The sequence below is a fragment of the Netta rufina genome (genome assembly GCF_964035555.1).
Source record: "Netta rufina genome assembly, chromosome: 23".
NCBI lineage: Eukaryota > Metazoa > Chordata > Aves > Anseriformes > Anatidae > Netta > Netta rufina.
Window position 1 is genome coordinate 697,902 of NC_140147.1, and position 27,156 is coordinate 725,057.

The 27,156-nt window shown below is 58.1% G+C and overlaps 2 protein-coding genes across 13 annotated transcripts in view; both read right to left on the bottom strand.

Annotated features, from left to right (window-relative positions):
* Positions 1-485: 485 nt before the first annotated feature.
* On the bottom strand, positions 486-10,238 carry BMP8A (bone morphogenetic protein 8a; the record flags this gene model as incomplete). Its single annotated transcript, XM_084300854.1, has 7 exons — positions 486-836; positions 2,155-2,265; positions 2,529-2,608; positions 3,190-3,384; positions 3,873-4,021; positions 4,430-4,622; positions 9,818-10,238. The coding sequence occupies 7 exons, from the start codon at positions 10,236-10,238 to the stop codon at positions 687-689; spliced, it is 1,299 nt and encodes a 432-aa protein (XP_084156980.1). The 3' UTR covers positions 486-686.
* Positions 10,239-11,133: 895 nt separating this feature from the next.
* Positions 11,134-27,156, bottom strand: part of MACF1 (microtubule actin crosslinking factor 1) — a 132,368-nt gene continuing 116,345 nt past the window's right edge. For 8 of the 12 annotated variants that reach the window (XM_084300707.1, XM_084300715.1, XM_084300710.1 and 5 more), the window contains 20 exons: positions 26,708-26,863; positions 26,375-26,581; positions 26,124-26,243; positions 25,729-25,898; positions 25,379-25,538; positions 24,482-24,676; positions 23,608-23,736; positions 23,081-23,224; positions 22,737-22,925; positions 22,246-22,363; positions 21,523-21,686; positions 20,174-20,336; positions 19,875-20,029; positions 19,557-19,631; positions 18,775-18,792; positions 16,503-16,620; positions 15,346-15,557; positions 14,696-14,806; positions 12,853-12,976; positions 11,134-12,689 (listed from right to left, as the gene is read on the bottom strand). In XM_084300707.1, the coding sequence (XP_084156833.1) occupies positions 12,433-12,689; positions 12,853-12,976; positions 14,696-14,806; positions 15,346-15,557; positions 16,503-16,620; positions 18,775-18,792; positions 19,557-19,631; positions 19,875-20,029; positions 20,174-20,336; positions 21,523-21,686; positions 22,246-22,363; positions 22,737-22,925; positions 23,081-23,224; positions 23,608-23,736; positions 24,482-24,676; positions 25,379-25,538; positions 25,729-25,898; positions 26,124-26,243; positions 26,375-26,581; positions 26,708-26,863 (2,985 nt within the window). In that variant the 3' untranslated portion in view covers positions 11,134-12,432. The remainder of the gene's footprint in view (positions 12,690-12,852; positions 12,977-14,695; positions 14,807-15,345; positions 15,558-16,502; positions 16,621-18,774; positions 18,793-19,556; positions 19,632-19,874; positions 20,030-20,173; positions 20,337-21,522; positions 21,687-22,245; positions 22,364-22,736; positions 22,926-23,080; positions 23,225-23,607; positions 23,737-24,481; positions 24,677-25,378; positions 25,539-25,728; positions 25,899-26,123; positions 26,244-26,374; positions 26,582-26,707; positions 26,864-27,156) is intronic. The other 4 variants (XM_084300708.1, XM_084300716.1, XM_084300711.1 and 1 more) reach the window with 3 other exon arrangements.

Consider the following 27,156-nt stretch of genomic DNA (forward strand, 5'->3'; position numbering starts at 1 on the left):
AGCAAATAGGTACAATTTTAGCTGATTGTGAGTATTTTTTCATTGCGAAATCCCGTCTGCAGAACAGAGCGCTGCTGTGCCGTGACATTTATTAAAAAACAAACAGCAAGAGAAACTACGTGTTTATTTTCCAGACTAGGCGTTTATTTTATAACAGTGTCGTAGCTCAATATGGATTTTTTTTTCCCCCGTTGGCTGAGTTTTGTGAACTTTAAGTAAACAGGAGCGGGTTAGTCAGCCAGCTACTGGGTTGGCTGACGCTGTTTTCATTTAGGGACGTGGAGGCGCTGGTTAGAGCTGGGTTAGCTGAATGTGCACGGGCACAGAGCTGCCTCCCCTGCCCTCGCCCCCCCAGCCCAATCTGCCCCCACCAGCACCGGAGGCTGCAGCGCCCGAGGAAAACACATCCGCCAGGGCCAGACACGTCACCAGCCACAAATCCTCTTTCTCTCCTATATATATATACTTCTATATATGCATGTATGGCAGGGATGGCTCTCATTAAGTGTGGTAAGAGAATAAAAGTTTTATATTATTTACATCCACGTCCGGGAAGGGGAAGGGAGGGGAGGGAGGTGGTGGGGTATCAGTATCGTTACCGATGGGCTCTGCTGCGATCCAGCCCGGGGAGCAAGCCCTGCACGTGGAGCAAGCCCCCCGCACACGCAGGAGGTGTCGGGGCCGGGTCAGTGGCAGCCGCAGGACTTCACCACCATGTTGCGGTGCTTCTTGAGGATCACGTTGTTGTTGCTGTCGTAGTAGAGGACCGAGGTGGCGCTGAGCTTGGTGGGCGCGCAGCACGCCTTGGGCACGGCCTCGGGCTTCATCAGGTGGACCTGGGGGGAGAGGAGCCCCGAGCGCGGGTCAGGCTTCAAAGAGCCCCGGCTCTTACCTGCGAAAAGCCCGGGTGAATGGGGGGATTATTCCTAGCGCTTCGTAAAAATATTTATTCTAAGCCCTTGGCAGTCCTTGCTGCAGTTTATATTGGATCGGGGCTCGTGGCACCGTGCGGGCTGGGCAGCCCCTTCATTAATTTGGGATTCCTGGCCTCTTCTCACACTCAGCTAGGCAAGCAGCCCCTCGGGACAGCACAGAGGCTTGCAATAGGGCTGCCCCCCCTTTGGGGCTCAGCATCACCCCCGAATTCTGCACTGCACCGAGACACGGAGCCCGGGACCCCCTCAGGAGCCTGGGGCACCCCGTGCCATGCTCGCGCTGTGCCGGGAGGTTCACGGGCTGCCGAGTGCTCGCAGCCCCCCCGGCCTCGCCCCACATGTGCGAGTCATTTACTGCGGGGCCAGCTGAGCTCTCCCAGCTCGGAAGTCCGGTGTTTTGCTGTCAAACCCTGCTATTTGCAGCGCTGGCCGGGCTGGCACGGCTCCCGGCGCGCTCGCCCTGGTCCCCAGCGCTTCCCAGAAGGGCCGGCCCCGGGCACCAGGTGATTCACGTCCGCCCGAGCGGCTCCGTTTCGGGAAGAACCCGGGGCTGGGAGGTGAGGGGTGGGTGCCCGCAGCTGGCGGGGGGGCTCTGGCAGCTTCGTTCATGCAAAAAAAAAATAAATAAATAAAAATGAACCCCGCCAGGAGACACCTTCAAAGGCTCGGCCGAGGACTCGGCACTCCCTGTAATTAACCGCGAGCACCAGAGTCGGCGTGACTCTGCCATTGGGAAATCAAACACTCACAGGTCAGGAAATTCCAGAAATTAAAGCATGGGTTGCGATGCGGGGTGGATTTGGGAAAATGGGGCATTAAAGCTTTCCTGTTCAGAATATGCTGAGCCCAGCGCTTGGGCTCTGTGCTGCAGCCTCACGCCACGGGGCCTCGGCTGCAGCCTGCGCACAGGGAGGGTGCCCGGGCACGACGCTGCCCCTTCCCGGTGTCTGGGACCAGGTGCCCCCCTGGGGCATCCCCCCTAGCTGCCAGGGGGTGCTAACCCCGGGGAAATCACCTGCTTGTGCCCCATCCTCGCTGCTTCCCATGGGTGGGAGCGTGCCAGGCAGAAAACCGGGCAGTGGAGACGCCAGCACTGCCCAACCCTCCCTGTCCTGCCTCCGAGCCGACCCTGCAGAGCCCTCCTGCTCTCAGCTCCGTGCGCACCCCCAGGCGCTTTGCTGGGAGCTGCCCCCCCCCAGCACCCAGCCCTGGCACTGACCAGGGACTGCAGGATGGCGTGGTTGGTGGCGTTCATGCAGGAGTCCAGCGGGAAGGCGCACTCCCCCTCGCAGTAGTAGGCTGAGTACCCCTGCGGGGCGATCACCCAGTCCTGCAAGGAAAAGGGTTCGTGCTGGGGCACCGGGGGCTTGCTGAGCCCCTTCCTCCAGCACCTGCACCCCCCGTGCCACCTCCCCGGGCTTATTTTGACTTTAGGACCACATGAAGAGTTGTTCAGGGTCACTGTGGGGTTCAGGCTGTGCCAGGTCGTTTGCCATAAGGTCCCGGCACACGGCTGCGCTGCTCCCACCGCTGCCCATCACCACGGGGGCTGGGTGGGGGCTGTGGCTCTTCCCGGGGGGAGCGGGTCCGTACCAGCCAGCCCAAGTCCTGGAAGCTGACGTAGAGCTCGTGCCGCCGGCAGACCTGGCGCCCGTCCGCGGCGTGGACGTCATCTGCAGGGAAGAGGGCAGGCAGCGTCAGTGCTTGGTGCCCCCCGGCACCACCAAACTCTGGGGCTGCATAGCCCGGGTGGCTGGGGTTGCTCCAAGGGAGCCTCCTTGTTGCAAAGGAGGGAAAGAGCTTCACAGCAGGCTGGAGGTATTGCTCCACCACGGGGATGAGGGGATGCAGCCTAGGGAGGTGTCAATTGGTGCCGCTCACAGCTCTGGGGTGTTCCCAAGTGCCCCAAACGCTGGGGCTCCCCTCCTGCCCCAGTGGCTCCCCAGGGCTGTGATGCCTTCCTGGGGCAGCTCCAAAATGAGGGAACGATGCAAGAAAAAGCATCATCCAGAAAGCCCCACAAAAGCAGGCTGCCCCAAGGGTGCCCTCCCGGACCCACTGTGCCCCCCATCTGCCAATGGCCCCACTGCTCGCTGTGCTCCCCCCAGGGCTGCACCTCCGGGCTGTCAGAGGGATTTTGGAAAGGACAAGGCGCAAAGAGAAGGGCCCTTCACGGCAGCAAGAGCAGAGCTTCGTGCTTTTGGCCAGCTCCCCTCCTACCCTCCGTGCTGGGGGCTGCCCCCCCTGCTCTTACCAAAGATCCCCGGCAGCTTGTTGGGGTGCGGGAGGTCGTTCGTCTTCTTGGGCTGCCTCCTCCTGGGCGCCCTGGCTGCCCGTGTGACTCGCACGGGGCTGCTGCTCGCCCGGAAAAATGTCACCATGAAGGGCTGCTTGGAGCGGGGCCCCCGGCGCCCCAGGAGCCCGGCCGAGCCCGGGTCGACGCTGAGCCCTGCAGGGACGGAGCAGGAGCAGGTTGCAGAGAGGCGCAGTGCAGGGGGAGCTCTGCAGCGGGGCGCTGCGGTTTCTGCAGCCCTGGTGCATGGCATGGGGGCGGCGGGGCCTCATCCTGCACGGCCACTGCCACGCCAAGGTCCTGAACAGCGATTCAGGCTCTTGGGAGAAAAGCCAAGCGAGAGGTTTTCCCTGTCACCACCGCCACGGGATGAGGCCGTGGCACTGATCCTGCGCTGCCTTGCGCCCTCAGCATCACACCCACAGCTTTCTGCAGGAGCAGTGCCAGGAGGGTTAACCCACAGCCTCACAAGAGCCCCTCCAGGGAGGGAGCCCCCCAGAGCCCCCCAGCCCACCTCCATGCCCCTGGCTCTCCATCGCAGCTGGGATCACAACTGCAGAGCCGAGCCCTGCTGCCACCCACCCCTCACTAATGGGGCCTGCTGTTCCTGGGGATTCGGCCCCAAACGCTGCAGCTGAGCTTACCATCATCCGTCTCCACGTAGAGCCGCAGGCCCAGGTTGTATTTCCGATCCACCAACCAGTGGTTGCTGGCGGCCGTGACATCGAAGACCAGCCAGCCCTCGGTCCCCGCGCGCAGGTCCTGGGTGTCCAGCAGGAACAAGTCGGACTCCCTGGGAAATGGGGAGAAAGAAGCCCGTGAGTAATAGCACCCGAAGGCAACATCAGCCCACGGCCGGTCACAGAAATGACTCCCCGCTGTCCGTGCCCGTGCAGATCCCGGCGCTGCAGGGTCAGGACGGTGCCCGCGGCCGTGCCGTGTGTGCCGGTGACACCCTGGCAGCTGCCCTGGGAAAAGCGAGGCACCCTCCCCGCCCGGCCGAAACGCCGGGTGTGTCACTGCCCGGGGACGCCGTGGGAACAGACGGCTGTGGGATGGGATGGCTGCTGCCCTTGGCACTGCCACGGCGCTGGGAGAGGCAAGTGCCAGAGCCGGCACTGGCTGGGGGCCCCATCCCCATCCCTGTCCCCATCCCCGTCCCCATCCCATCCCTATCCTCGTCCCTGTCCCCGTCCCGCACCTGTTGGAGTGCTCAGCTGCGATCTCGTAGATGCTGATGTGCAGGGTGCTGTTGGCGTGGCGGGTGGCACCCCGCGCCTTGTAGATGCGAAACTCAGCGGCCGTCACCGACTCGCCCGTGGGCACCTGCGTCAGGTCGAACCTGAACTCCTTCCAGTACGGCTTCGGGGAGGAGGTGTCCCGGTCCTGCTCGACTGCAGAGCAGAGGGGTCAGGGAGCCCCCAGAGCCCGCAGCCCCCCGGTCCCAGCAGCCCCACGTCCCCCCAGTTCAGGGACAAATCCCGCTGACCCCGTGCCCTGCCCCACTGAGCTCTGCTGCAGGTTCCCACCTCTCTGACTGACCACACAACTGCTCTGTAAAAATAAACCCTCACTTTCTACTGAGTGTCTCCTTTCTGCAGAAATCTGGTGCTTTTGGGGAAAAAAAAAATGGTATTTTTTTTTTATGTCCGTAAAGAACAAACACACCGTGTTTCTTTACGGTAAGGCATCCCCACACAGTTTCACTAATATGTAATTATTTTCTTCAAATTGTTCTTTAAAAATGTTCCAGACTGCCATGACTGAACGTAATTAAAGTGATTAAAGCTCCTCCTGCTTCAGGCGTAAGAGAACTGTAACAAATCTGAGCTGGTGCTCACTTATACCAAACAAACACACAAATAAATAATTAAACAGACATGTTTAAATGCAAATTTTAACCAATTCCGGGGGAGAACATCCCAAACATACTACACCACAAAGCTGACCCCCCCTATACATGGGGGCAGCTCAGTACCTCTCTTCAAACCGAATGCTCAGATTTTAATTATGCATCCACAGACCTTTCCGTCTTTTTTTTTTTTTTCCTCCGTTTCTGCTTTGAAAACAAAACAGGACACCACATTCCCTCCAGCTACTGGGCTCACCACAAGCTATGTTTTAAAAAAAGCACGGGGCCAGGCGGCCCGGGGCGGATGCGGAGAGCGCTTCCTGCTGCCGCCGGCCGCCAGCTGCGCGGGAGGTGCCGCGGGGATGCACCGGGAGCCGGGTCTGGCCCACGCACCCCAGGGACACCGGGGACCCCTGAGCCCATCGCAGTGCCCAGGGTCTCCCCGCTGCCCTGGGTGGGCTCTGGAAGCCGCCCTGGGGCCGAGGGTGCCGGCCCCCAGCTGGCTGAGCCCCCATGAGCTGGTGCCTTTTGTGCGGTTCCGTTCCTTGCACCGAGCCACCGCGGGCAGCTGAGTGTGCCCCAGCTGTGAGAGGTCCTGCTGAAGCATTTGCTGCCTCGTTGCTCCTGTAAAACCCTTCGAACCCCATGAAAAAACTGAGCAGTCCCTGTCATCTCCCCCCCTGCAGCTGATGAGCACCTGGAGTGAGGCCCCGTGGGGCCACCAGCCCCAGGTTGGTGCCCCTCTGGCACTTTGGGTCACCCAGGTGCCTCACCGGCTGCCCACAGCCACAGCAAAACACCAGGGCTGGGTTTCTCCGTGTTACCGGCTGGTGACATCCTCAGGGAACCTGGAGAACTGAACTGCATTCCCCTTGTGTTCTCCCAGGCCATCACAACGCGTGGCAGCAGTGTCTGTAGCCAGGTACGGGCAGAGCCCTCCCAAACCCAGCTCCCTTCCCGCGGGGAGCAATGAGCGATGCAGCGGGGACTCATGAAGCCCACCCTGAGGTCTTCAAACACACTCAGCAGCTGCAATTAGAGGCTTTACCAGCATCATTTAAATTCACCCCACCTGGTTTATGACCACGCAGCCAGGGAAGGGCAGTGGCAGTTCTCAGACAGGACCGAGGTGCTCTCTGCGGCCGTGCCACAAGGACACAGCTCCAGGCAAGGCGTCTGCTCTGCAGCGGGGATGGGGCAGGCAAAGCCCTGCTTCGTGCCCCCTTCACCGGCTGCTGGAGCACAGCCTCGGAAGGGCAGGGCCAAAATTTGTCCTCCCTTGTGCTGACAGGGGCATAGAGCAGCAGGGTGAAGGTGATGGGGATAGGACAATGAGCAAACAGCAGCACAGTGTGATGATCGGTGAGGTTTAATATTGCTGTCTTGGGCAAAGCTATAAACGTGTGCAAAATGATGAATTGTGCATGGGGGAGCAGGCGCCGTGTCCCGAAAGCACCCGGTGCCCTTTGCTCAGGCAGGACGGCTGCTGCTGGTGGGGGGGCACGGGCACAGGGCCCCCCCTCAGCCTGGGCACCCGGCTATTGATTTCAGGGTGGCTCAGCCGCGCCGCCACCCCACAATTACCTGTGGGCGGATTATCCGGATTGCGGATGGGACGCTAAAAAAACCCAGCCCAAGCTCCTGCTCTCCGTGCCCCCTCCTTCTGCCGTCACCGTCTCACCCCTCGGGGCTGCTGCGTCTTTCCCCAGCCATGAACGTCACGGCCATGCCTTGTGCACCCCCCCCAGCCCTTAAATAATAGGAAAAGCAAATAAACCCACATAAAATGGCAGCAGGGCTGACCAGCTCCTGCCGTGCTGAGCCCCGCTGCGTGCCCAGCCCTGCGCCCCCGCTCCCCTCCTGGCTGGCAGGCGCGGGGCGATGGGGACGCCTTTTCCTCGCCCCCCACCTTATTTTTAGCTGCACTTCTTCCCTGCAAACCTTCTGTGTGCGCGGTGTTTCTATAAACTGCGCATCAGTCGTAATTACTAGTCCTGGCTGCTCTGAATGGTCCCCATGATCATTTCAGACACTAAATTAAAAGGAAATGCCAGGATATTCAACCACATCAAGTACGCTGAATCTTAAAATAATTTTAAAGGAGATGCAAGGAAGATGCTGTCCTTCACTTGCAAGCAGGAAAAAAATAACCTCCAGAGGCTTTCCTAAGCAGGGAGAGATTTAGGAGCTCTCCCAAGCACTGCAAATGCAGCTGGGCTCCTGCTCCAGCCCGTGAACACCTCCGTCTTCCGAAGATGAACACTGGGAGCCATGGGACACGGGGCTCTGCAAAGGGCACCCCCCGCCCTGCTGCATGTGCCTGGGCGGCTGCCTCGGCCCCCGCCTACACCCCCACCACTTCCCGCAGCTGTAAGCAGTCAGAGGAGTTCAGTGCCAGAGGTGGACCCCAGGGGGTTTATTTGCAGATCTCCCCCTTTAAAACACGCACCGTGGGTGCATACAGAGCACCAGCATCATGCACGGGGGCACATCCCACTGCTGCAATCTTAGCCCATGATGGCCCAGCCCAGGGCCGGGACAACTCCCAAAGCTGGGCTGGGACGAGTGGACCCGTGGCCACCAAACCCAACCGAAGGTGACCAAGGTGCCACCACCACCCATTGCCCCACGCAGCGTGGCCTGGAGGGGCTTGAGCCCCCGGCTATGTGTCCTGCCCTGGCCGGCAGGCACAGGCACTGCCCGGCCAAACTGGGACAGGGAATTTGGCGTGTCCCCGTCCCAAGGCGTGCCGTTGGGAGCCACGCACATGCCCGGCTCACACAGGGCTCCGCGGGTGGGAGCAGAGCGGTCCAGGTGCCTAATGGAGCGCTGACTTACCCCATTTGCATGTCCCATCAGGATAATTGTGCAAAGAATTATGCATGCAAATTAAAGTTAGCCTTCTCCCACAAAAAAAATAATATATTATTTAATTAACATGAAGGGACTCATGAAGCCGCAGAATTCAAAGCCATTCAAATTGAAGGCTGAAACTCTGCGCCCCAGCTCTCCCTGCTGCTCCAGGAGCACCAGGAAGGGGAGCGGCGTGGGCACCCCTGGGCCAGCACCGCTCCTCCCAGGCACCCACCGGCTGTGCCTGTAGCCAAACCTGTTCATTTTAAAGCACTTTTCGGTGCTCATGTTGAGGGGAGCTGGGATCTGAGGCCCCTGCATCCACCTCCTGGCCGCCCCTGATGTGCTGAGCGCCCTGCCCTGGAGTGCTACAGAGGCAGCTGGGGGCTGTGTGCCCAAAGCACCGGGGCTGCCCCACGGGGCTCTCTGGCTTCTTCACAGCCAAACACAGCAGAGGAGATGATGGCAAGAACTTGGGAGATGCCTCTGTGGTCCTTGTTCACTCACCCGTACCTTCTCCTGAGGGGCCTGGAGGGGTGCAGGGGAGGACAGCCCCATCTGGTCCTTTGTGCCATGGCAAGGAGGTGCTCTCCTTCCCATTGCTGCCACTTGCAAACCACGGTGCAGCAGCCGAATCCGGCCGTGCTCCTTAAAGCCAGCCCCGAGCCCTGGCCACGTCTGCAGCTCCCAGGTCAGGTCAGAGCTCTGTGCCTGCAGACACCCCCTACCCCCAGCCGTGGCACAGATGCCCCCCAAAAACCTCATGCTTGGCCAATGATGCCTGGAGAGGGGCACATGCCCACATGGACACCCCTTAAAGCAAAGAGCAGAGGCAGGGAAGAAGCCTGAAAGCCTGGGCTGGGCATCCCGCTGGATGCCCCAGTGGGACCCCAGTTGTCCCAGTGCTCATGGCCCCGGGGGTGCCAGCTGGAAACGGCTCTGCTCTCCCTGCCACTCGCAGCTGTCTGGCAATGGGACGGTGCTGGAGCCCGGCACTGCTCCGTAACCAGCCCGACAGGATTCCAGCAGCAATTAGCAACCTTGAGGATTTTATTCTGAGCCGGGATTCGGTGTCCCACTGCGTCCCCTTTGCTGCTGCCCTCCTCACGTCCCGCTCCGTGTGCACCCACTCAATGGGGGGGCCGAGGTGGGCGACGCCGCTCCCTCGAGCCCGCCCCGTCGGTTCGCAGCTTCGTTATGGTGGGGAGCGTGCTGGGGGGGCCGGGGGAGGCTCAGGAGGTGGCTGCCGCTTGGGGAAATCTCGGACTCCCCCCAACTCCGGGCCATCCACAACAGGGACCGAGTGAGCTCCGCACGCCCCCAGCCCGCGGCCACCGGGCCCCTCGCAGCCCCCTCCCGCCGCTACGGGACCGAGCTGTGTGCGGAAGGGGTTTGTAAGCACGGAGGCAAAGGGAGAGCGCCCCGGGAGCGACGGATGCTCGCGGCCGTCGGCGCAAACGGCTCGGTGCCGCTGCCAGCCCCGACGGCCGAGCCGGGCACCCGCTGCAAGGCGCTGGGCTCCGCTCCCGGCTCCGCTCCCGGTAACGCGGCCGCCGCAGCCCCGCTCCGTGCCGGGCCGGGGGGGCTCTGCTCGGGACGTGGGGGCTCTGCCCGGTCTACGCCGGTGCGCCCAGCGGGTGCCGCGCGTCCCGCAGTGCGCCGCTCCCCGGGACAGCCCGGCTGCTCCCGTGCGCTCCAGTGCGCCCCGGTCCTTCGGTACTCCCCGGTGCGCCCCGGTCCCTCAGTACCCTCCGGTCCCTCCGTGCGCCCCGGTGCCTCGGTGCGCCCCGCTCCTCCCGTCTCGGCTCCCGCCCGTGCGCTCCCCTCCTCCGCCGTCCTGCCCGTGCGCCCCGGTCCCTCCGCGCCCCCCGGGGCCGCGCTCACCCATGTTGACGAGGCTGACCACGGTGTCGGCGCGGCTGACGACGCTGCCGGGCGGGGGGCTCTGGGTGCTGAGCCCGGTGAGCACCGGCCGCGACACCGCCTCCTCCTCCTCCGCCTCCTCCTCGCCGGCCACGGCGTGGTACAGGTCGAGCATGAAAAGCGGAGCGGCGGCGGCGGGGGCGCGGGCGGCGGCGGGGGCCCGCGGGCGCGGCCGCCCGGGCAGCCCGAGCACGGCCAGGATCTCCCGCTGCACGTCCCGCCGCTCGCCGCCGCTCAGCCGCCGCTGGAGGAAGCCGGCGGCGTGGAGGCGGCGGCGGAGGACGCTGCCGCTGCCCAGCTGGCACAGCACCGCCACCGCCCAGAGCAGCGCCAGGGCGCCCAGAGGCCCCCGGCCCGCCGCCGCCCCGCGCCCCGGCCCCATGGCACCGCCGCCGCCCCGGGCCGCCCCCCCCACCCCCCGCCCCCGCCGCCGCCCCGGTGCGGTGCGGAGCGGCCCCCGCGCGGCCCCGGCCCCGGTCCCGGCCCCGGTCCGCCCCGGCGGGGCGAGGGAAAGGGACGGGCTCGCCGGCGGCACCGCCCCGGCCCCGGTGCTCCCCGCCCGGCCGCCCCCGGGGCAAAGGGCGCGCCGCTGGGCAGCCGCCCCCACGGGCACCCGGCCATGGGATGCTCACCGCTGCGGGTGCCCAAAGCCAAGGGCACCCACCCCCAGACACCCAAGACCATGGGCAGCGACCCCCAGAAACCCAAACCCACAGGCACCATCCTCCCATGGGTGCCCAAGCCCACGGAAACCCAACCCGACACCTAGACCCATGGGCAGCTACCCCCAGAAACCCAAAACCATGGGCACCCACCCCTACAGGCACCCACCCCCAGCCACACAAGCCCACGGGCACCCAACCCCATGGACACTGCACCCCTCACCCTGTGCTCCCACCCCTGCAGGGACCGACCTCTCTTGCCGCCGTGCCTGGCACCCACCCCGTGCCCTCTCCTGGGTGCTGACCTCGATGGGCACCCACCTCCCCAGCACCCAGCCCCACCAGCGCACACCCCACCAGGCGATCCCACCAGCAAACGCCCACTCCAGCAGGCGGTGGGCATCCACCCACCTCACCCGCAGGCACCCACACGCCTGGCGCAGGGACACCTCAGCCCCCAGAGCCCCCCCAGTTCAGGGGCTGGCAGTGAAGCCGGTCCCTGCACCGCTCTGCAAGGGAAGCTGCGTGCAGGCGCCCTGTGGCTGCAGCGAGGTGGAGGCACGGCGGCGTGCGGGACAGCTCCCTCGCCCAGACTCAAACACTGAGACTCTGGAATAAAGTAGGAGGCAAGATTGTTTATTACCGCAAGCAATTTTAATACAAAAATGTGTCTGGTTTTTAAACAATTCATTGGTAGAGCTTCAGATTTGCCTCAATTTAAACCAATTGAGAGAATCACACAGCAACACGGTCAGAGCCGGAGGAACAATATTTAATAAATACAGGGGCTCCGCTGAGCCCTCTCCCTCCGCCCATCTCCTGGTCACTTGGTCAGTTCGATTTTATTACAAAGAAAAAGTAGCGTACAAAAGCCAGACAGGACTTGTAGCGAGTGTGCTGGTGAGACTCATTTCAAGGACAAGCAACTGTGCGTGTAAGTCCAGATTTCTTCTAGGAGCAGAGGTCACATCAATCTCAGCCTGGTTGGAAGTGGAATGACCAGTTAAATAATAAATAGGAAAAGAAATGCAGATAAATAGCAATCCTGTAAGGAACAAGGTGGTCGTCTCTTAGGCCATCAATCCAGAAGAATCCTCTAACCCGCGGGACCCACCACCGCTAAGGGATGTGTCTGTGATCCAAACCTGCAATCTTACCAGCGTGCTCTCTTCTGGACAGCGTTATCGTGAACCCCCTCCCCAAACCCATCAGCATTTTTTGTTCTTTAAAAACGAAGTTGTCGGGACAGTATTTTAAAGACAGCAGTTATAATGACCTTAGCTGTAGTGTGTGCAAATTTTATTGTCAAACTCCGCTTTCTTCAGGTAAAATCACATAGCTTTAAAAAAATGGAAACATAAGCCCCAAATCCCCTCACCTCATGTTTCTCTGCTTGAGGTATCTGTGATTTACAAAAGAGAGTTCCTTGAACACTGTAGGATTCAGGTCTTTGTTTTTAAATATAATTTACCTTGCTGAGACAGCAAGTTAAGTTTATAAAGATGCATTTAGGAAACAATCCTAAAAGATAAAGCAGGTTCACACCCTGCACCGCGCAGAAATCCTATTTATAGTTTAGTTTTTCTTTACACTTTCACATCTTGACCTTTTTTGCTTCCTTTTTTTTTTCTTTTTTTTTTTTTTTTTCCTTCCCACATCTCAGTTTTCCAGGCCCCTCTCTGAACAGGGGTCACCAAGAGGCAATTTTTATCTACATAAATATTCACATGAAAATAGTAACTTACAAAAAAGGAAAAAAACAAATAAGGCAGCTTCCATAACACAACTTTCTTTTACACTTTTAACAATATAGTTTCTCCCATTTAGAATAAATATACATCCAATGTACGTAGTAGGGTTAAAAATTGGACACAGGTTGGGTTTTCTTTCTTTCAGGAGGGCGTGGGTACAGTATTATCTCTTGGGGCCTGGAGTTTTTGGGGTGGCAGTGGTTGTTTTCTTGGACATGGTTGGGATTTTGGAGGGTTTCGCCATGCCTCGCCGCGAGCTGCCTTGCCCGCCGGCTACGCTGCTCTCCGAAGTGTCCGAGCACGCCGACTGCGTTTCCAGCAGGTCGAAATCGGAGGCGTCGCTTCCCCGCCGGCTGCTGGCCCGGCTGCCCGCGCGGCTCCCGGCACGGCTGGTGGGACGACTGGCTGTCTTTTTGGGATCTGCGGGGGGAGCCCAAAGCCCCGTGAGCACCGGCAGGCAGAACGGCAGCACCGCCCCGGCACGCATCAGTGTCCCCCCCTTGCTGCAGGCTCTGCCAGCTCCCTGGGTATTTGTTATTTGCTCTCCCAAATTAAGCAGGAACAGCCCCAGCCCCCAGCTTACCTGCCCGGCTGGTTTTGGCACCCGTGGAGGCTGGCGAGGAGCTGTTGCTGGTGTCCCCCGCCAGCGAGGTCCGGCTGGAGTGGAAGGTGGGGCGCTTCAGCTTGCTGCCCGCCGCCGGGGTCACCTGCGGAGGAAGCACACGGGGAGCATCGCTGAGAGGGCACCGCGGCCACCAGCTGTACCCGGCCGAGGTCACCTCACAGGTCAGTAAAAGGACCGGGGCGTTTACAAAACATCCATCTTAATGGTCACGGAGAACTCAAGCTGGCGTTTCAGCAGCGCTTGGAAAAAGGAAAACAAAAAGCGGCCGGATCCTGAAAACAAGGACGGCAGCGGCAGTTCGGGCACTGCGGGCTGAAACAAAAGCAAAGCTGCTACCCATACAAAGGACAGCAGGGTCACCAGGGTCACCTCCCAAAGGGAGAGGGACATCGTGCAAAATATGCGGGCAGCTCAGCACGCTGCGCTGGCTCCCAGGGCATGGGCACAGCTGGACAGCGAGGCACCAGCGAAAACGGACATGCGGGAGGCTGTGGATCAGCTTCGGTCATGAGGCTTCGGTCGTGTCCTGTGCCACGTGTATGGAACGGGCTTTCCGTGACCTTTAAGATGTTGCAGATGGGGAGCAGCAGAGCGCAGCTTGGCTCCCGCGCTGCAGAACAAAGCGGGGGCTTGGAGGGGGGGTGCGGGGAGGGAGAGGTGCCCACATCTGTCCGGAACAAGGCTCCAGTTTCTATTGTGAATCAAAGCTCGGTTTTGGGGCAGTGTGAGGGTGCTGCAGGGAAGCACCAGCCCACGGTGTGCCCCAAACCTTGCCCCTGTAACCCCAACCTCCCCGCCGGTGTGCTGCGGTGCCGCAGGGCGGCTCTCGAGGAGCCTTATGGCAGCAGCTGGAGAGGTTCCCCTCAGCTCCCTGCGACTCTGTGATTTTGGGGAAGCTTAAAAATCTTAACATCTCATGAAACTGGAGCCACGATGGGGGAGAGGGACGCAGAAGGGGAGCCGAGCAGCGGGCTCTCCTTCGGTCTCAGTGGGAATTACAATCCATTGACACGTGATTGGAAGGGACCGTTCCCATCATCAGAGGTCTCGATTCTCATCCTTGATCCTATTTCAGAAACAAGTTACAGCAGCAAGCAGGCGGTTTAGGGCAGTTCAGAAAGTCCTCCTGACCTTCTGCGGATCTAGAAGAACGCCTTTTCCGTTTGAAAGCACTTTCAAGCAAGATCAAGTTATTTTGCCATTGCCATCAGCGAATCACTAAAATCTACCCAAGTATTTCATATTCACGGGGTCAGAAAAGTCAGCAAGGAGGCTGGGATGTTCGGCAGATTGAAGAGTCGGCCCGAATTCATCCTCCTTGGAGCATCCAAGTGCAGCCAGCCTGTGTTACTGCCGGACACACCACGCGATAACACGAGCGCTCGGTGGCACGAAGGCAGCGGTTACTGTGCATGCGCTGTAGCTGATTTTCAAGTCTCAACTCGGCTGCTGAATTTCAGTTTTTGAATGCCAATCGTGGCCTATTTTGAGTGCTGAAAGGCTGTTAAAGCTTGGAAATATTCTCTTTTTTAAAAGCACGTGATAAATGTTAATCTTTTGGTTTGACAAGAGGTAAATGTGCATCGCAAGCCGTCTGCACGTTGTGCTTCACTCTAAGGTTGGCACTTTGCTTAATCCGAGTTAGAAACCCATGAAAAACGCTAACAGGCCTCGCGACAGCGGTGCTAAAAGCGCTGCTCTACCAAAAGGAAAGCGTTAGGCAGGCAAGGAAGCAGGACTTCTCTGTGAGCCGCACTCCAGCCTGCCGCCAGGTCCTCGGGGCTACGAGACCATACTCTACCTCGGAGCTCGAGAGCTGGAAGTCGGAATAATCGAATCCCCTCAGAGGGGTGCCCGCTTTACTGTTTATCAACCAGGGTTTGTCATAACATCGAGAGAAGTGATGTGGAGTCTGTGAAATGGAAAATCCAGAGAGGGGGGAGAGGCGGGAGTGAGTGAAAAAAAAAATGGAACAGAAAAGTATCTGGAATGAGGGGAGAACAGCACTAAAATGAAACGAGAGAACCAAACGGGAAATACATAAATTCAAAAATGAAAAAACAAACGAACAAATGATGAAATTAAACCATGCATGGCAAATGGTGTGATGGGACAGCAGAGGCCGGGCAGTCGCTGCTCCCTGCGCACTGGCCCGACTCGGGGCTGCAGCAGCTGCGATCGCCCGCCCGCGGGAGCTCTGCTCAGACGTGGTGCAGGGGAACGAGGTGGAAACCGTCCTGAGCCATCCCACCCTGCCCGCCCCGCACAGCCAGCGGGGCTGTTCCTGCAGACCCCACCACGAACATCTTCCAACAGAGGCCACGACGACTGATGAGGCCCCAGCCTTCCTCCTCCTCGCACCTCCTGCAGCATCTCACCTCACCGGGACGGGTCTGGGGGCCACCGGCTCCTAAAGGACCAAAGGGAAAGGCTTCACGCCCAAAACCCTACCTTGGCTCCGCTGGCTGGGGTTGCAGGAGATGATGGCATGGAGGCGCAGCTGTGGTTGCTCTGGCTGGCACTGGAACTGGACCGAGTTGGGGAGGCAGCCCGGGAGGATGGCTTTGATCTCCGGCCCCGCGACCGGAACGGGGTCATTCCCTGGGAGGCCCCTTCTGGCAAGATGAATTTCTCCCGAAGTTCAAGGTTGGTCCGTCCTCGCGCTGGAAGGGGAAACAGGGGAGGAGAGCTGAGGTTTGCATGGACCCAACATTGTTACTGAGGCTCTTCATGTATTTTGGGTGATAGGGGACGGTAGCAATTTGAGAGGCAATGCCTTACAGACCAGAAAGCCAAAGAAGCAATCACAGAACAGAAGCACCACGCTGAGATAACCCAGGGATGGAAATAACCTCGATGTCAGCGCTCTGAAACATCTGCTGCAAAGCGTTAACAGAGGCCAAAGGAGCAGAGCTGCACGAGTGAAATCCTAAAGGTTACACCGAGCAAGCAGCAGACTGTAAATCATGCTGCTTTCAGCAACAGTCATTCGATAACAGAAGCAAGCAGTGGGTGAGCATCGGCCTGAAGACGACACATCTGAAGCAATCAACATCTCAGAGACCCCGGTGAGATAGGAGCATATGGAGAACAGACCCGAGCTCCACCACGTGCAGTGAGCGGCAGTAAGAGCTGCTCAATGCTCCTTTCCTGCTGGAAAAGGGGGCAGAAAGGAGGGTCCCTGGCCCCCTTTCACAGATGGCTGCTCTCTGCTTTGCCACAGCACTTCTGCTCATCCCGCCTCCCCTCCCACGAAACGTGCTGGGGATCCTCTTGCAAAGCCTCTCAGCCTACGAGGCACCGAAGGCAGCACTGCTGACGGGAGAGAATTTCAGATTCCTGCCTTGCACCTTGATGCACTTCATTCCTGGCCACAACCCTTGCTAATTTTTCTCTCCAGTACTTTTCCCCCACCCAACGTGCCTCACAGTTGCAGTTTTGTGGTTTGCTTTGGATCCACTCTCTCCAGTTGCTGCCCGTTCCTGGACACCCCGACCTGCTCCCCGGAGTGCCTGGTGCTGCCTGGCCCCCAAAGGCCACGGAGGGAAAGTTCTCAGACTCCCGTGACTGGGAGAGAAGGCAACATCTGCTAAAACCCAGAGCCTTACCTCTGCAAGGATCGTTCTTCACCAGGAACTCATCCAGGGCCATCCATCCTCCTCCAACGCGGACCATGACCGTGCTCCGCAGGATGCGGACCAGCCGCAGCTGCTGGGAATCGCCGAACTGCAGAGCCAAAAACCAGAGCTCAGGCAGGGCCACGAGGGAAGCACAGCTCCTCCCCGCCGCGGGCTGCACCAGGGCAAGGCGGGACCATGCCTGCCACTACGCTACTGGAAATTCTGTGGTCCCAAATGCTGTTATCAGCCTATTGAATGCTTCCTCGGTTTCCCCAGATATGCCTTTATGGATCAAATGCCTCACTGGCACCAATTTACAGTTTTTCTGCTGCTTGGTATTAAGATCATGCAGCTATCAAAATCCTTTAGTTTTAAAACAAAAGACAGAATTTTTTAGAGCAGCAAATGAGAATTGGGAATTTGGCCATTGGATGGATTTTCTCAGCCAGAATTGTAGGGTTCCTTCTTGTTATAAAAAAAGAGAGGCTGTCAATGCCCTGACGCTCCTGGTGCAGTCTGCTTGGAAAAGAGACGGCCGATACGGATCACTGAGGGCTGGTGAAACAGCAAGGCAGGCAGTGCTGTGTCACCGCTGAGCGAGAAACCTCGGATCAAGTCTGAAGCCCAGGGATTTCGCTGAGCCTCAGACCTGACCCCAACCAGCCACAAAGCTCCCGCTGCGGAGATCGCCCCGTGAGGATGTTTCAGTGAGTGCGGTGATGGGAATCCAGGCAGGAATCCCGCAGAAATGTTGATTAGTGATTGCGATGTACATTAGTGATTTGAAACACCTGCAATTTCAAACAAGTGCACCCCGGATCAGAAGCAGGCGGCTGTTTCCCAAAGCTCCCTGAGCCTCCCGGAGAGCCAAGCCCAGGCTCCTGGTTGCCTCCTGCACTGCGGGGGAGCAGCCGCCCTACACCCTACACCCATCCCTGCAAAGCCCCTGCTCCAACAAGGAGGTTGGGGAACCACTCTTAGGAACCAAGACCACCTTCAGAATGATTAAAAAAAAAGGAAAAAAAAAAAAAAAAAAAAGCAGTAACATTTTCCCTGTGTGGACAGCAATACAAAAAACAAGAGACAAAATGAAAACACAGTGCAAGCCACATCGAGACGGGGTACTGCAGGTGGGGGAAAGGAGGGAGCAGGTTCCCGGCCACCCGGGGGTGCCGGAGGGGGGTCTGTCCCCAGCTTGGGGTCCTCCCAAAACCCGCTCGCCCCAGTGCAGCTGTGAGAGGTGCTGCAGCTGTGCCGGGATGGAGCTGCCTCACTCTGAGGGCTCAGCGTGCTTCGGGCACTGCGTTCAGAGCTTGGTCAGCGGGGCAGACACCAGCCCGCCGGGCAGTGATGTTCCAGGGCAGACAGATCTCCAGACAGCCGAGGAGCACAGCTTGTCAGTTCTCATTTCCACTGCCACATCTAGATTATTTTTCAGCTGCCATTGAGAATTTTTCTAAAATCGCTGTCTAAAACAAAGCCAGAGCTCTTTTGGTTCCATTCACTACGGAAATCCAAGCTTAGTTCTTTTGGGGCATGTTTTTGGTAGGGCACCTTTAGTCCACATGAAAAATACACCTGTGTGGGGCCAGTGGGCACATCCTAAGGACATGTGCTGCTCCAGTCCTGTTAAAAGAGCTCTGAGCACCGCAGCAGCCGGCACTTTGACACATGGCCCCGCTAACCACGGTCACACCAGGGGGACACGCGTGGTTTGTGCGAGCCTTGCTCCCCTTAGGAGTTACTCAGCGGGTGCAGCAGGGATGGAGGTTTAGTTATCATTACCTACGGGATTAAACATGTGGACCTGGCATTCTCATTCCATGGTGATTGTGATCCAAACCCATCCAGAGCCTGGTACAGCCCTCGTGCATGTTTTACCCCCATGTCCTGAGGGAGGCAGAAATCTGCCCAGCAGCACCGCCTGCTGCAGGGGGCCGTGGCTCAGCACCTCTGGAGGTTGCCACAAACATCCCCAGGGTAGCCAAGAAAGGAGCCCAGGAGAGAGAAAACTCTCCCTTTCTGATTCTTCCAATTGAACTTTTCCCTTCTTTCTGCACGATGCAGTCTTTAATTTTTTTTTGGTTGGCGATCCCAGCTTGCGCACGCCCCTGTACCAGGCTCTGCGAGCAGCTAACAAGCTCTCTAAGGCAGCACGTTACAGGTCACATCCTCCCACAGCAACAAAGGACAGAGCGCAGTACGACACACAAGCTACGATTGTTATGAAGAGGTGAGAGCATTGCAAGGCAAACTGTACCTGATTGCCGAGGAAGAACTACGGAGGAGAGAAGTTGTGGAGGGATAAGGGTTGGGGAGGGGGGAAGGGAAGTCAAGAGCGAGAGGAAAGAAAAGAAAAAAAAACAAGAAAAACATTTTATGGGATTAACAGTGCAATAATCACGAAAACTGTTAACTGCGGGGAGTTAGAAATCTGGGGGTTCTGCTGCTTGGTTCTCGGGCAGCAGCCGCAGCTCAGCCGGCAGCAACGCGCCCGGAGCGCTCGGCTCAGCCCCTCCGTGCCGAGCCACGAGTCCTGAAAACAACGCGCAGGAAACCAGGCGGGTTTGCTGCCAGCTTGCTTCAGAAGTTTACCTCGGTGAATAATTTGAAACGTAAACACCGAGCCCGTTACAAAGAGATTCTTTAAGGAAATTATTCTCCTTCTTCAGGAGCGAGCTAAGAAAAACACGGGCGTAAGGTACACTCATCCACGAGGAGAACTTCAAGGGCAGCCGGCGGCGGCAGTGAATGCAGCACTTCATGCTGCCCGCCCCAGAACAGTGCCACTTTTATGCTCTCCTGCAGCTCCCGGCGTGGGGCACGCCCTGGGGCCGGGCACAGTGCTGGGCAAACGGGGCTGAGGCACCGTCGCCTCCCTGGGACGTGGTGTGCCACGGGGTGAGGTCCCCGGGGGTCCCTGGGGCCGGGGCCAGGGCTCCCCCCCATGCTGGGCACCCCGGGGGCTGCAGGCAGCCCATGGGTGACCTCCCTGGGGGGCACTGGTGCTGCTGGGGCAGTGTTCAGAGCCCTCTGCCTTACCCGGTATTTGTTCTCGCCGATCTGCTCCACTTGAAACCTCTTGGCACACTTGCACTGGGCCACTTGCCGGGTGACCTGCCGCCGACAAAAAAGAAAGGTAAGGGGCCAGGGTCTGAGTCTCCCCGACACAAAGCATTGCTTGGATAAAATACAAACCCAAGCAGCCTTTCCTTCAAACGCACAGTAGGTACCGGCGATACATGGATGAATTATTTTGGCTCAGCACCAGCACAGCTCTTTCTTCCCTTTGTTTCCCCCCTGCCAGCCTGCAGCCCGAACCACCCCAAACCACAGCGCCCGCCCCGCCAGGTGCTTCACCTCATCTTCGATTTTGTCTGCATCGGTGGTTGGGCGGTAGGCATCCTTGTTCGGATGGAGAGCAGCCACAAACTCGTAGTAATCGATGTAGCCGTCGCCGTCACGGTCAAAGATGTCGGCCACCGCGGTCATCTCCAGCTTCGTGGTGGGGAATTCTGGAAGGAGGAAGAAATGAGCAACCGGTGCGCAGACCTCACCCCTCAGAGCACGGTCTGCAGCCCGCTCCTCGGGCAGCAGCAGCCTCTCGTCACAACGAGGTGGCCGTTTTCTGAGCCCCTTTCAGGCGGATGGGGACTTACTAGAGGCCAGGATGCCATCGATGAACTCCTGCCGGGTGATTTTCCCATCCTGGTCTTTGTCAATGCGCCGGAAGAAGTCCATGACGCGGGACTTCTTGTGGTTCATCCAGCGCATGTACTTCTTCCGCCAGACATCGAAGTCGAAGTTTGCAAACTCCTTCAACTGGAAGGAAACCGAGAGTCAGTGCGGGAAATCCCCGGAGGAAAGGCACCCAGCTCCACAGCACCCCCTGCACCAGCCTCCCGGGGACCGTGCCCGGGTCCCTGCTAACGCCCAGTGCCCGAGCTCCGGGAGGGCTGAGCCGGGGGAGCCCCGCTCACGAGGGGCTGCTCGGACGGACCCCCCAGAACAGCACGACACACAGCGCAGCCCACAGCACCACGCGGACCGGGCGTCACGTCAGCACCGACACGGGATGAAGCATCCCCCACGGCCGTGTACGGACACAGACGCAGAGCTAGCTACGTGCACACAGACGCACACACACCCGCCTCGCCGCACTCCTCTGGGGCATCTCCTCTCCTGCATCTCGCCTGCCAATGCCCCCACTCTGCCTCGTGGGAGGAACACCCACGGCCATCACCCTTGTGGGTGCTCGTCTCCCCTCTCTCTGTCCCCATTTCCCCTCTCCCTTTCCTGTAAGCAGCACAGAAAGCTTTCTTGCTCGTCTCCCAGGAAAGACAGCGGCTGGGGAACAACCAGCAACACCCACAGCACCAGGCTGGGACAAGCCTCTCATCCTCCTCTTAAACTAACACCACTTTTGAACCCCCCCCCAAAAGGGCTTCCACAACCCCACCAGCTTGAGAGAGCTTACAGCAAGGTAATGCAACAATTCTGAACGCTTTTTTTTTTTTTTTAAAAAAAAAGACATTCCTGGAGTTAAAAGCAACAAAGGAAAAACATCAATACGCATAAACTGAACTGACCTACAGAAAAAGCAACGAAAAACAAAAACACTCACTTCTGGGCATAGCTGCTTTGTTAAGCGTAAATAAAAACAAAAATTACATTAGATGTTTGGAAAAGATATATACAGTAGCACTAATCAGTTAAACTAATTACTAGGAATAAAGCAGGCCTGGCTGCCATTACCTCGACAGATACCAACTCCAGGAGCACAAAGCAGTTCATTAATGTGCAGTTAATTAAAGACGGCTGTTTCCAGCCATAATGCTTTAGAACAGCTCCTTTTTTTTTTTTTTTTTTTTTTTTTTTGGCATTTTCGGGAAGGCAGCAGAACAGTCTGCGAGGCCCAGGCCATTCAAGAGGCAGCACTAATTTCTAGCACCTCTGGTGCCAGGGCCCAGGCACCGCTCCCCCCCCGGCCGGGCAGCGCGGCCGTTACCTCCTCCAGCCGGTCCAGGGCATCGTTGAGTTTCCGCTGCCGCTCCAGCGCCAGCAGCCAGACCTGCTGCCAGCGGGCCGAGAGCTGGTTAATGCGGGGGTTCTTCGTTTCCGACTGGGAGATAATGGGCATGGCTGGGGGGGCAGCCTGGCTCAAAGATTTTCCTGGAAAAAAGGGAGAAAATGCATTATTTGAGGTTGTACCGATGGGTTCAGGCAGTCTGAACAGTGGAGGACAAGCAGCGATGCAATGCAGTGTGCATTTAGAAGAGGAAGGCTCCCCCAGCCCTGCTGCTCAATGAACGGCAGCACAGGCTGGAGCTGTGTCCCCAAGCAGGACGGGGCAGGAGCCTGCACCCCAAACCCTGCCAGCACACCCTGGCACCAGGGGATTCACTGCAAACTCTGCCTTCCAGCAGCAATGTAGAGAAAACAAATCAATTAAATAATAAATCACAAAAGAAGTGCAGAAAGAACCCAGAGAGAAGTGACAGTGTGCGCTTCCCAGCACTGCTGAGACAACCGAGACAAGGGCAGGCTCAGCAGCCCTGGCAGAGGCGGTTTTGCCATTGCCACCTGGATTCTCCCCTCCCGACAAGCTTAACTGCCTTCCTGGTGGCTGTCAGTGCAGGATGCCTCGGTAATTGATAATCAGAGCTAATTAGTTTCCTACGTATTCCACTTCCTCCCACCACAGCACATGTTCCCCTGCAGGGGTACGTACTGTTGCTACGGGACTTGTCGATGAACGGCCCGTGGGGGGGCTCGGTGGCTTTCCTCTTGTAGGTCTTGGTGACCCGGTCCACATCCGGCTGTTTCCGCGTCATCTCCTCCATGAAGGACTGTCAAAACACAGAAGCAACAAAATGTGAGCGGTTTCGAGATGGTTTTGGCCTCCAGCCACTGTTGCTTTGGATTCTCCCTGGACGTGCCGAGCCCACGGAGAACACCGGTGTGTTGAGGGATGTGGGCTCGCAGTCGGGCAATTGCACAGCTCTGACTTCAATCTGCAAACATCTGATTTCATCCCCTGGGCTGGCTTTGCTCCTAAGCGACAGCTTGGGATGTGCAAGATGCTATTTTAATAGGGACTTAAACAGAATTCAGTGCCTCCCCCACAGCACGGCAGGAATAAAACCCCGTTTGCCCTCTCCCAAGGTCCTGCGGTGCTCCCCATGGCACAGAAAAGCAAGCTTGCTTCGGCACAGGGCTCACCTGGTGCTCAGTGATGAGGGCTTTGACCTGGTCGATGTTTTGAGGCATCGCCTCCTGATCCCGCTGAATCAGGGTGGTCTCAGCCCACTGGATCCAGGCCAGGAGCTCTTCCAGAAGCTCTGCGTTCGCCACCAGCTCTGAAAGCGCAGACTCCAGCCTCTGCTGGTGCTGCTTGGCCCACGTGAGAACCTGTTGGGGGTGCCAAGAGGGCCATCAGCCCAGCAGGGGAAACCAGGGGGATGAAAAGCAACAACAGGGGCACGGTCAGGGACCGGGCAGCAGCTCAGGGACACGCTGCCCCACAGCTGACCATCCTGGCTGGACACAAGCCCCTGGGGACTCACCTCCTCGAACCTGGCCCGGATGATGGTGATCCAGTGCTTGATGGTGGTGATGCAGTCGGGGTGGCAGGCGGCCAGGATGACCTCTCCCATCCCCACTGCTGCGTTCACGTCCACCCTCTTCTCCTCCACTTTCTTCATGAACTCCTGGGAGAGGGGCACACGCGGGCCAGGTGTGAGGGGCTGGCACACAGCAGGGGCCACCCAGCCCTGCCAGCCCCCACCCTGCACCCATCTGCGAGCTCTGCATGGGAACACTTCTCATCAAAATTAGTAGCCCATATTATTTTCCTATCCAACTGGTGTCTTTTTTTATTTATTTTTTTATAAAGCCAATTTAATTTCCCTTCATCCCTTGAAACACAAACCACAGGAACTTAAGCAAGGCCCAAACAGATTATTTTGCAGTATTGTTGCCCATAAATTTTGCTCAGGTCTAAAAAGAGAAGGCAGAGAGCCACCCTGTGCTCCTGGCTCCTGCCCTTGACCCTGAGGGCAGCTCCACGCTGTGACCCAGAGCTCCCTGTCACCTTGTGAACGTCGATGAGGGACTGCAGCGCCTCAGCATCGTCAGGAAGCGCTCCCCGAAAGCGCAGGGACTGCTCTGCCTCCGAGAGCCACTCCAGCAGCATGTGCACGGCCGTCCTGAACTCCTCTGCCTGCGGACACAGAAGCACATGCATCAGCCCTCCTCGGGACACGTGCCAGCCAAGTCACAGTTGGGAGCTGGAGAGACAAGGGGCTGAAAGGGACTTAAAAACAAGAAAAAGAACAGAAAAGAAGGACCTGCCTGTTGGCCTGGACCTGCCCAGCACCAGCACAGGGCTCTGCAGCTCTGGCCTGAACCCAGAGGCAGCGGTCATGCTCCTGGCCCTCTCCTTGGCACCAGCTGTGCCACAGAACATGGTGTTTTTTAAAAACAGCCCAGCTACCTGCGCTCTAGCCAATTTGGCACCTGGGTAGTTTATTCTGCAAATTGCCTACTTGACATAAAATCTACGTAAGAGCCTTCTGACCTTTCTTTCAGCTCAAGTCTATGTCTTTTTCTTGCACTGAACTTCAGCAAAACCAAGCCTGAACAGCCTCTGACCAGCAGCCTCTTCCCACCTGCCTGCTGCACACGTCAGCAAGATCTTTCCATCCTCCCTTTTCAAACAAGCCTTTATCAGCTCTTCATTGAGGAAAAGGTAAGGAACTGGTGCTGCTTTGCAGTTCTCACTGGTAGCAGCTACAGGACTGGGGGTGTCCTGCTTAGCCAGGAAATTGGTTGCCTCTGCCTGGGCACAGGGGGATGTGCCCGACACATTTCCTCCAAGGGAGGTGTTCGTGTTGCAGCCCAGGACACAACCCTGTGGCATGGGCAAAGCTCTCCAAACCCATTTCCACTGGTAGTCTTTTGCTCACCTGCTTCAAGGCCTGTTCCAGGCGTGTTTGTTTCGACACAGACAGCTTGCACACCGTGTCCCAGCGGTTGCTCAGCTCTTGCAGCTGCACTTTCACCCAGGTGGTGTCATCCCGGCTGTTCTCGATGAGCTCCCGGCCGGAGCGCTTGAGCACCTGGACAGTCCCCGTGCGCTTCCCCAGCTCCTTCTGGAAGACCTGAAGGAAGAGAGGGCCAAAGCCAAATGGGTCAATCCCAGAGTGCTGTTTCATGTGTGATAAGACTTGGGGCCACATCTTGAATAGTTTTTGGCATGGGTTTTGCACCCACTGCCCAGCTAGGTGGGATGGCAGGCAGGCTGGGAGCTGGCCAGCACATGCAACACCTGAGCACGTTTCAACCTAAGTGCACATGGGCAGAGAACTCAATGCCATCAAAGCTCTCAGAAGGGCAGGAGCCCAGACTTGCCACCACTGCACCCTGCAGAGTGGCCGTGACCCAGAGCAGAAGGTTCAGGCTGCAGTGCAAGCAGCTGCTTTGAGCAGAAGCCCAAGCCCTGTCTGCAGATTTCATGTGTGACCTAATCCAAAACTGGGAGCACCAGCTTCTGAGACACGCTGGAGAGAACTGCCAAGACCAAAGTTTATAGAAGACTATAAACTCAGCCACCTCTTCAAAACTGAATCCTCAACAGATCTATCTGGTAGTGTCTTGGAGGAACACAGCTCCAGGCCCTGAAACCTTTCCAGGAACAGAAACGTTTCTTCCCACTTGTTCACCCTGTTTCTGCCCTCCCTGTCCAGCTCAACGCAGTGAGAAAAGCAGCTCCACAGCGAGCCACCAGCTTTGGCTCCTCTGTTTGGCACTCAGGGAAGACGAGCTCTGCTCACATCCCCAAGAACTGCAGAAGGAGCTCTCACCTTGTGAGCATCCATCAGGTTCATGACCAGGTCCAGGTCACCGTGGACAGGCTGGTCTTCAGCTAGCTGGGGCTCCACCTTGTACAGCCAGTCCACCAAGGCCTGCAGCGCATCCATGAACTGGCCAGAGAACAAGAGGGCTTCTTCCAGCTTGTGCTGCCTGAAAAAACAGATATCCCCGTGAGCTTTCATGAACATCTCCTTTTGTCATTGCCCAGTGAACTTCTCCACCCTCTGACCACCCCACAAAATCACCACGTGCTCTCGGTCCAACCTCCCTTCTGCTGCTCCCCGCTTTGCCAGCCCCTGGCAAACAAGCCCTGCTGGTACGACACCAGGGCTGGATTTACCTTTCCACAGATTTGCCGCACACCGTGTCCCATTTATCCCGGACTTCTCCCAGCAAATTGTCCAGCTTTTGAGTGTCATCTGGAAGCAAGGCCTTTTCTTTGAGGGCTCTGCCCGTCCTGATGGTGGTGTCGTAGACAGGCTGCTTTCCACCCAGTGTTTTCTGGAACTCCTGGGAACAGGGAGAGAAAACAAAACTGCTTCAGAAAGCCTGACCTCGCAAAGAAGACACATGGCTCTCGTGTGGATCCCTGGCTGTATGTTTTCTACTGCAGCATTAAGCATGGCCATGCCTTTCCCATGTTCTGAGAGCAGAGGAGACATTGCCACGCTCCCTCCTGACAAATTGCCCTCCCACTCCACGGCCAGCACCAGTCTTGCACCATCAGAGCTTTACCTTGTGTTTGGAGAGCTGGAGCTTGATTTTGTCAGGATCATTGGAAATCTCCAGCTCGGAATCCAGGTGATTCTCTGCATCCTCCAGCCAATCAATCAGTTTCTTCCAAGCTTCGTGGAACTGCAAAGAAACAGAAGCCAGTTTGAAACTTCACACTGAAGCTGCCTCCAGTCCCACTCCGGTCTTGGGACCTCCTGCCCCCAGGGCTGGCCATGCCTCGGGGTCTGTTGCACCCTCCCCGTGTTCCTCACCTGCTTGGCTCGCTTCCTGGCATCATCGAGAGCCCGGCCCCGCTCCACTGAGCGCTGCACGACCTTCTCCCAGCGGGACTGGACGCTCACCAGCAGATTCTTGATCAACACCACGTCCTGCTTTTGACTGAGAAACTTCAGCTGGTTCCCAGTTTGGTCCAGCTCGATGATGCGATCCCGATGAGCGTTCACTTCGTTGGCAAACACCTGCAAACAGCAAAGACGTGCTCCTATCCATAAGGAGCCCCAGATGTGCCCACAAGCACCGTGTGCTTGGGTGGGGGTTCAGGTCCCACAGTTGCTCCCACCACCCCGTGAAGCCGTCCTGCGCACCTTGTGCTCGTCGATCTGGGCCAGCACGGCGCTGAGGATGAGGCTGGGTGGGGGCACGATGTTCAGGCTCTGCTCAGCCAGCGTCAGCCAGTTGATGAAGTCCTGCAGGGAGTTCTGGAAGTCCGTGGCCAGGGCAAGAGCCTCCTCCAGCTTCGCCTGCAGCAGTGGGGAGGGAGGGGGGAAAAAACCAACACTGAGGGCGAGAGCTCCCGATCTGCGGTTTCCCAGACAAGGGCAGGCTTTGTGTCCCTGCTGAAACGCGCCTCTAATGGGAACCTCGTCAACTCGGCCAGGAAACACGACTTGTTTACCAAGGCGAGGAGGTTTCAATGAAAGCCGCCGCTTCAGAATTGGTTTCTTTCAAAACCCACGGGCGAGAGTCGCACGTGAAAGGGGAGACAACTCCATTATCGACACACAAGCAGCTGCGTCGCCCTCAGCTTCCCGAG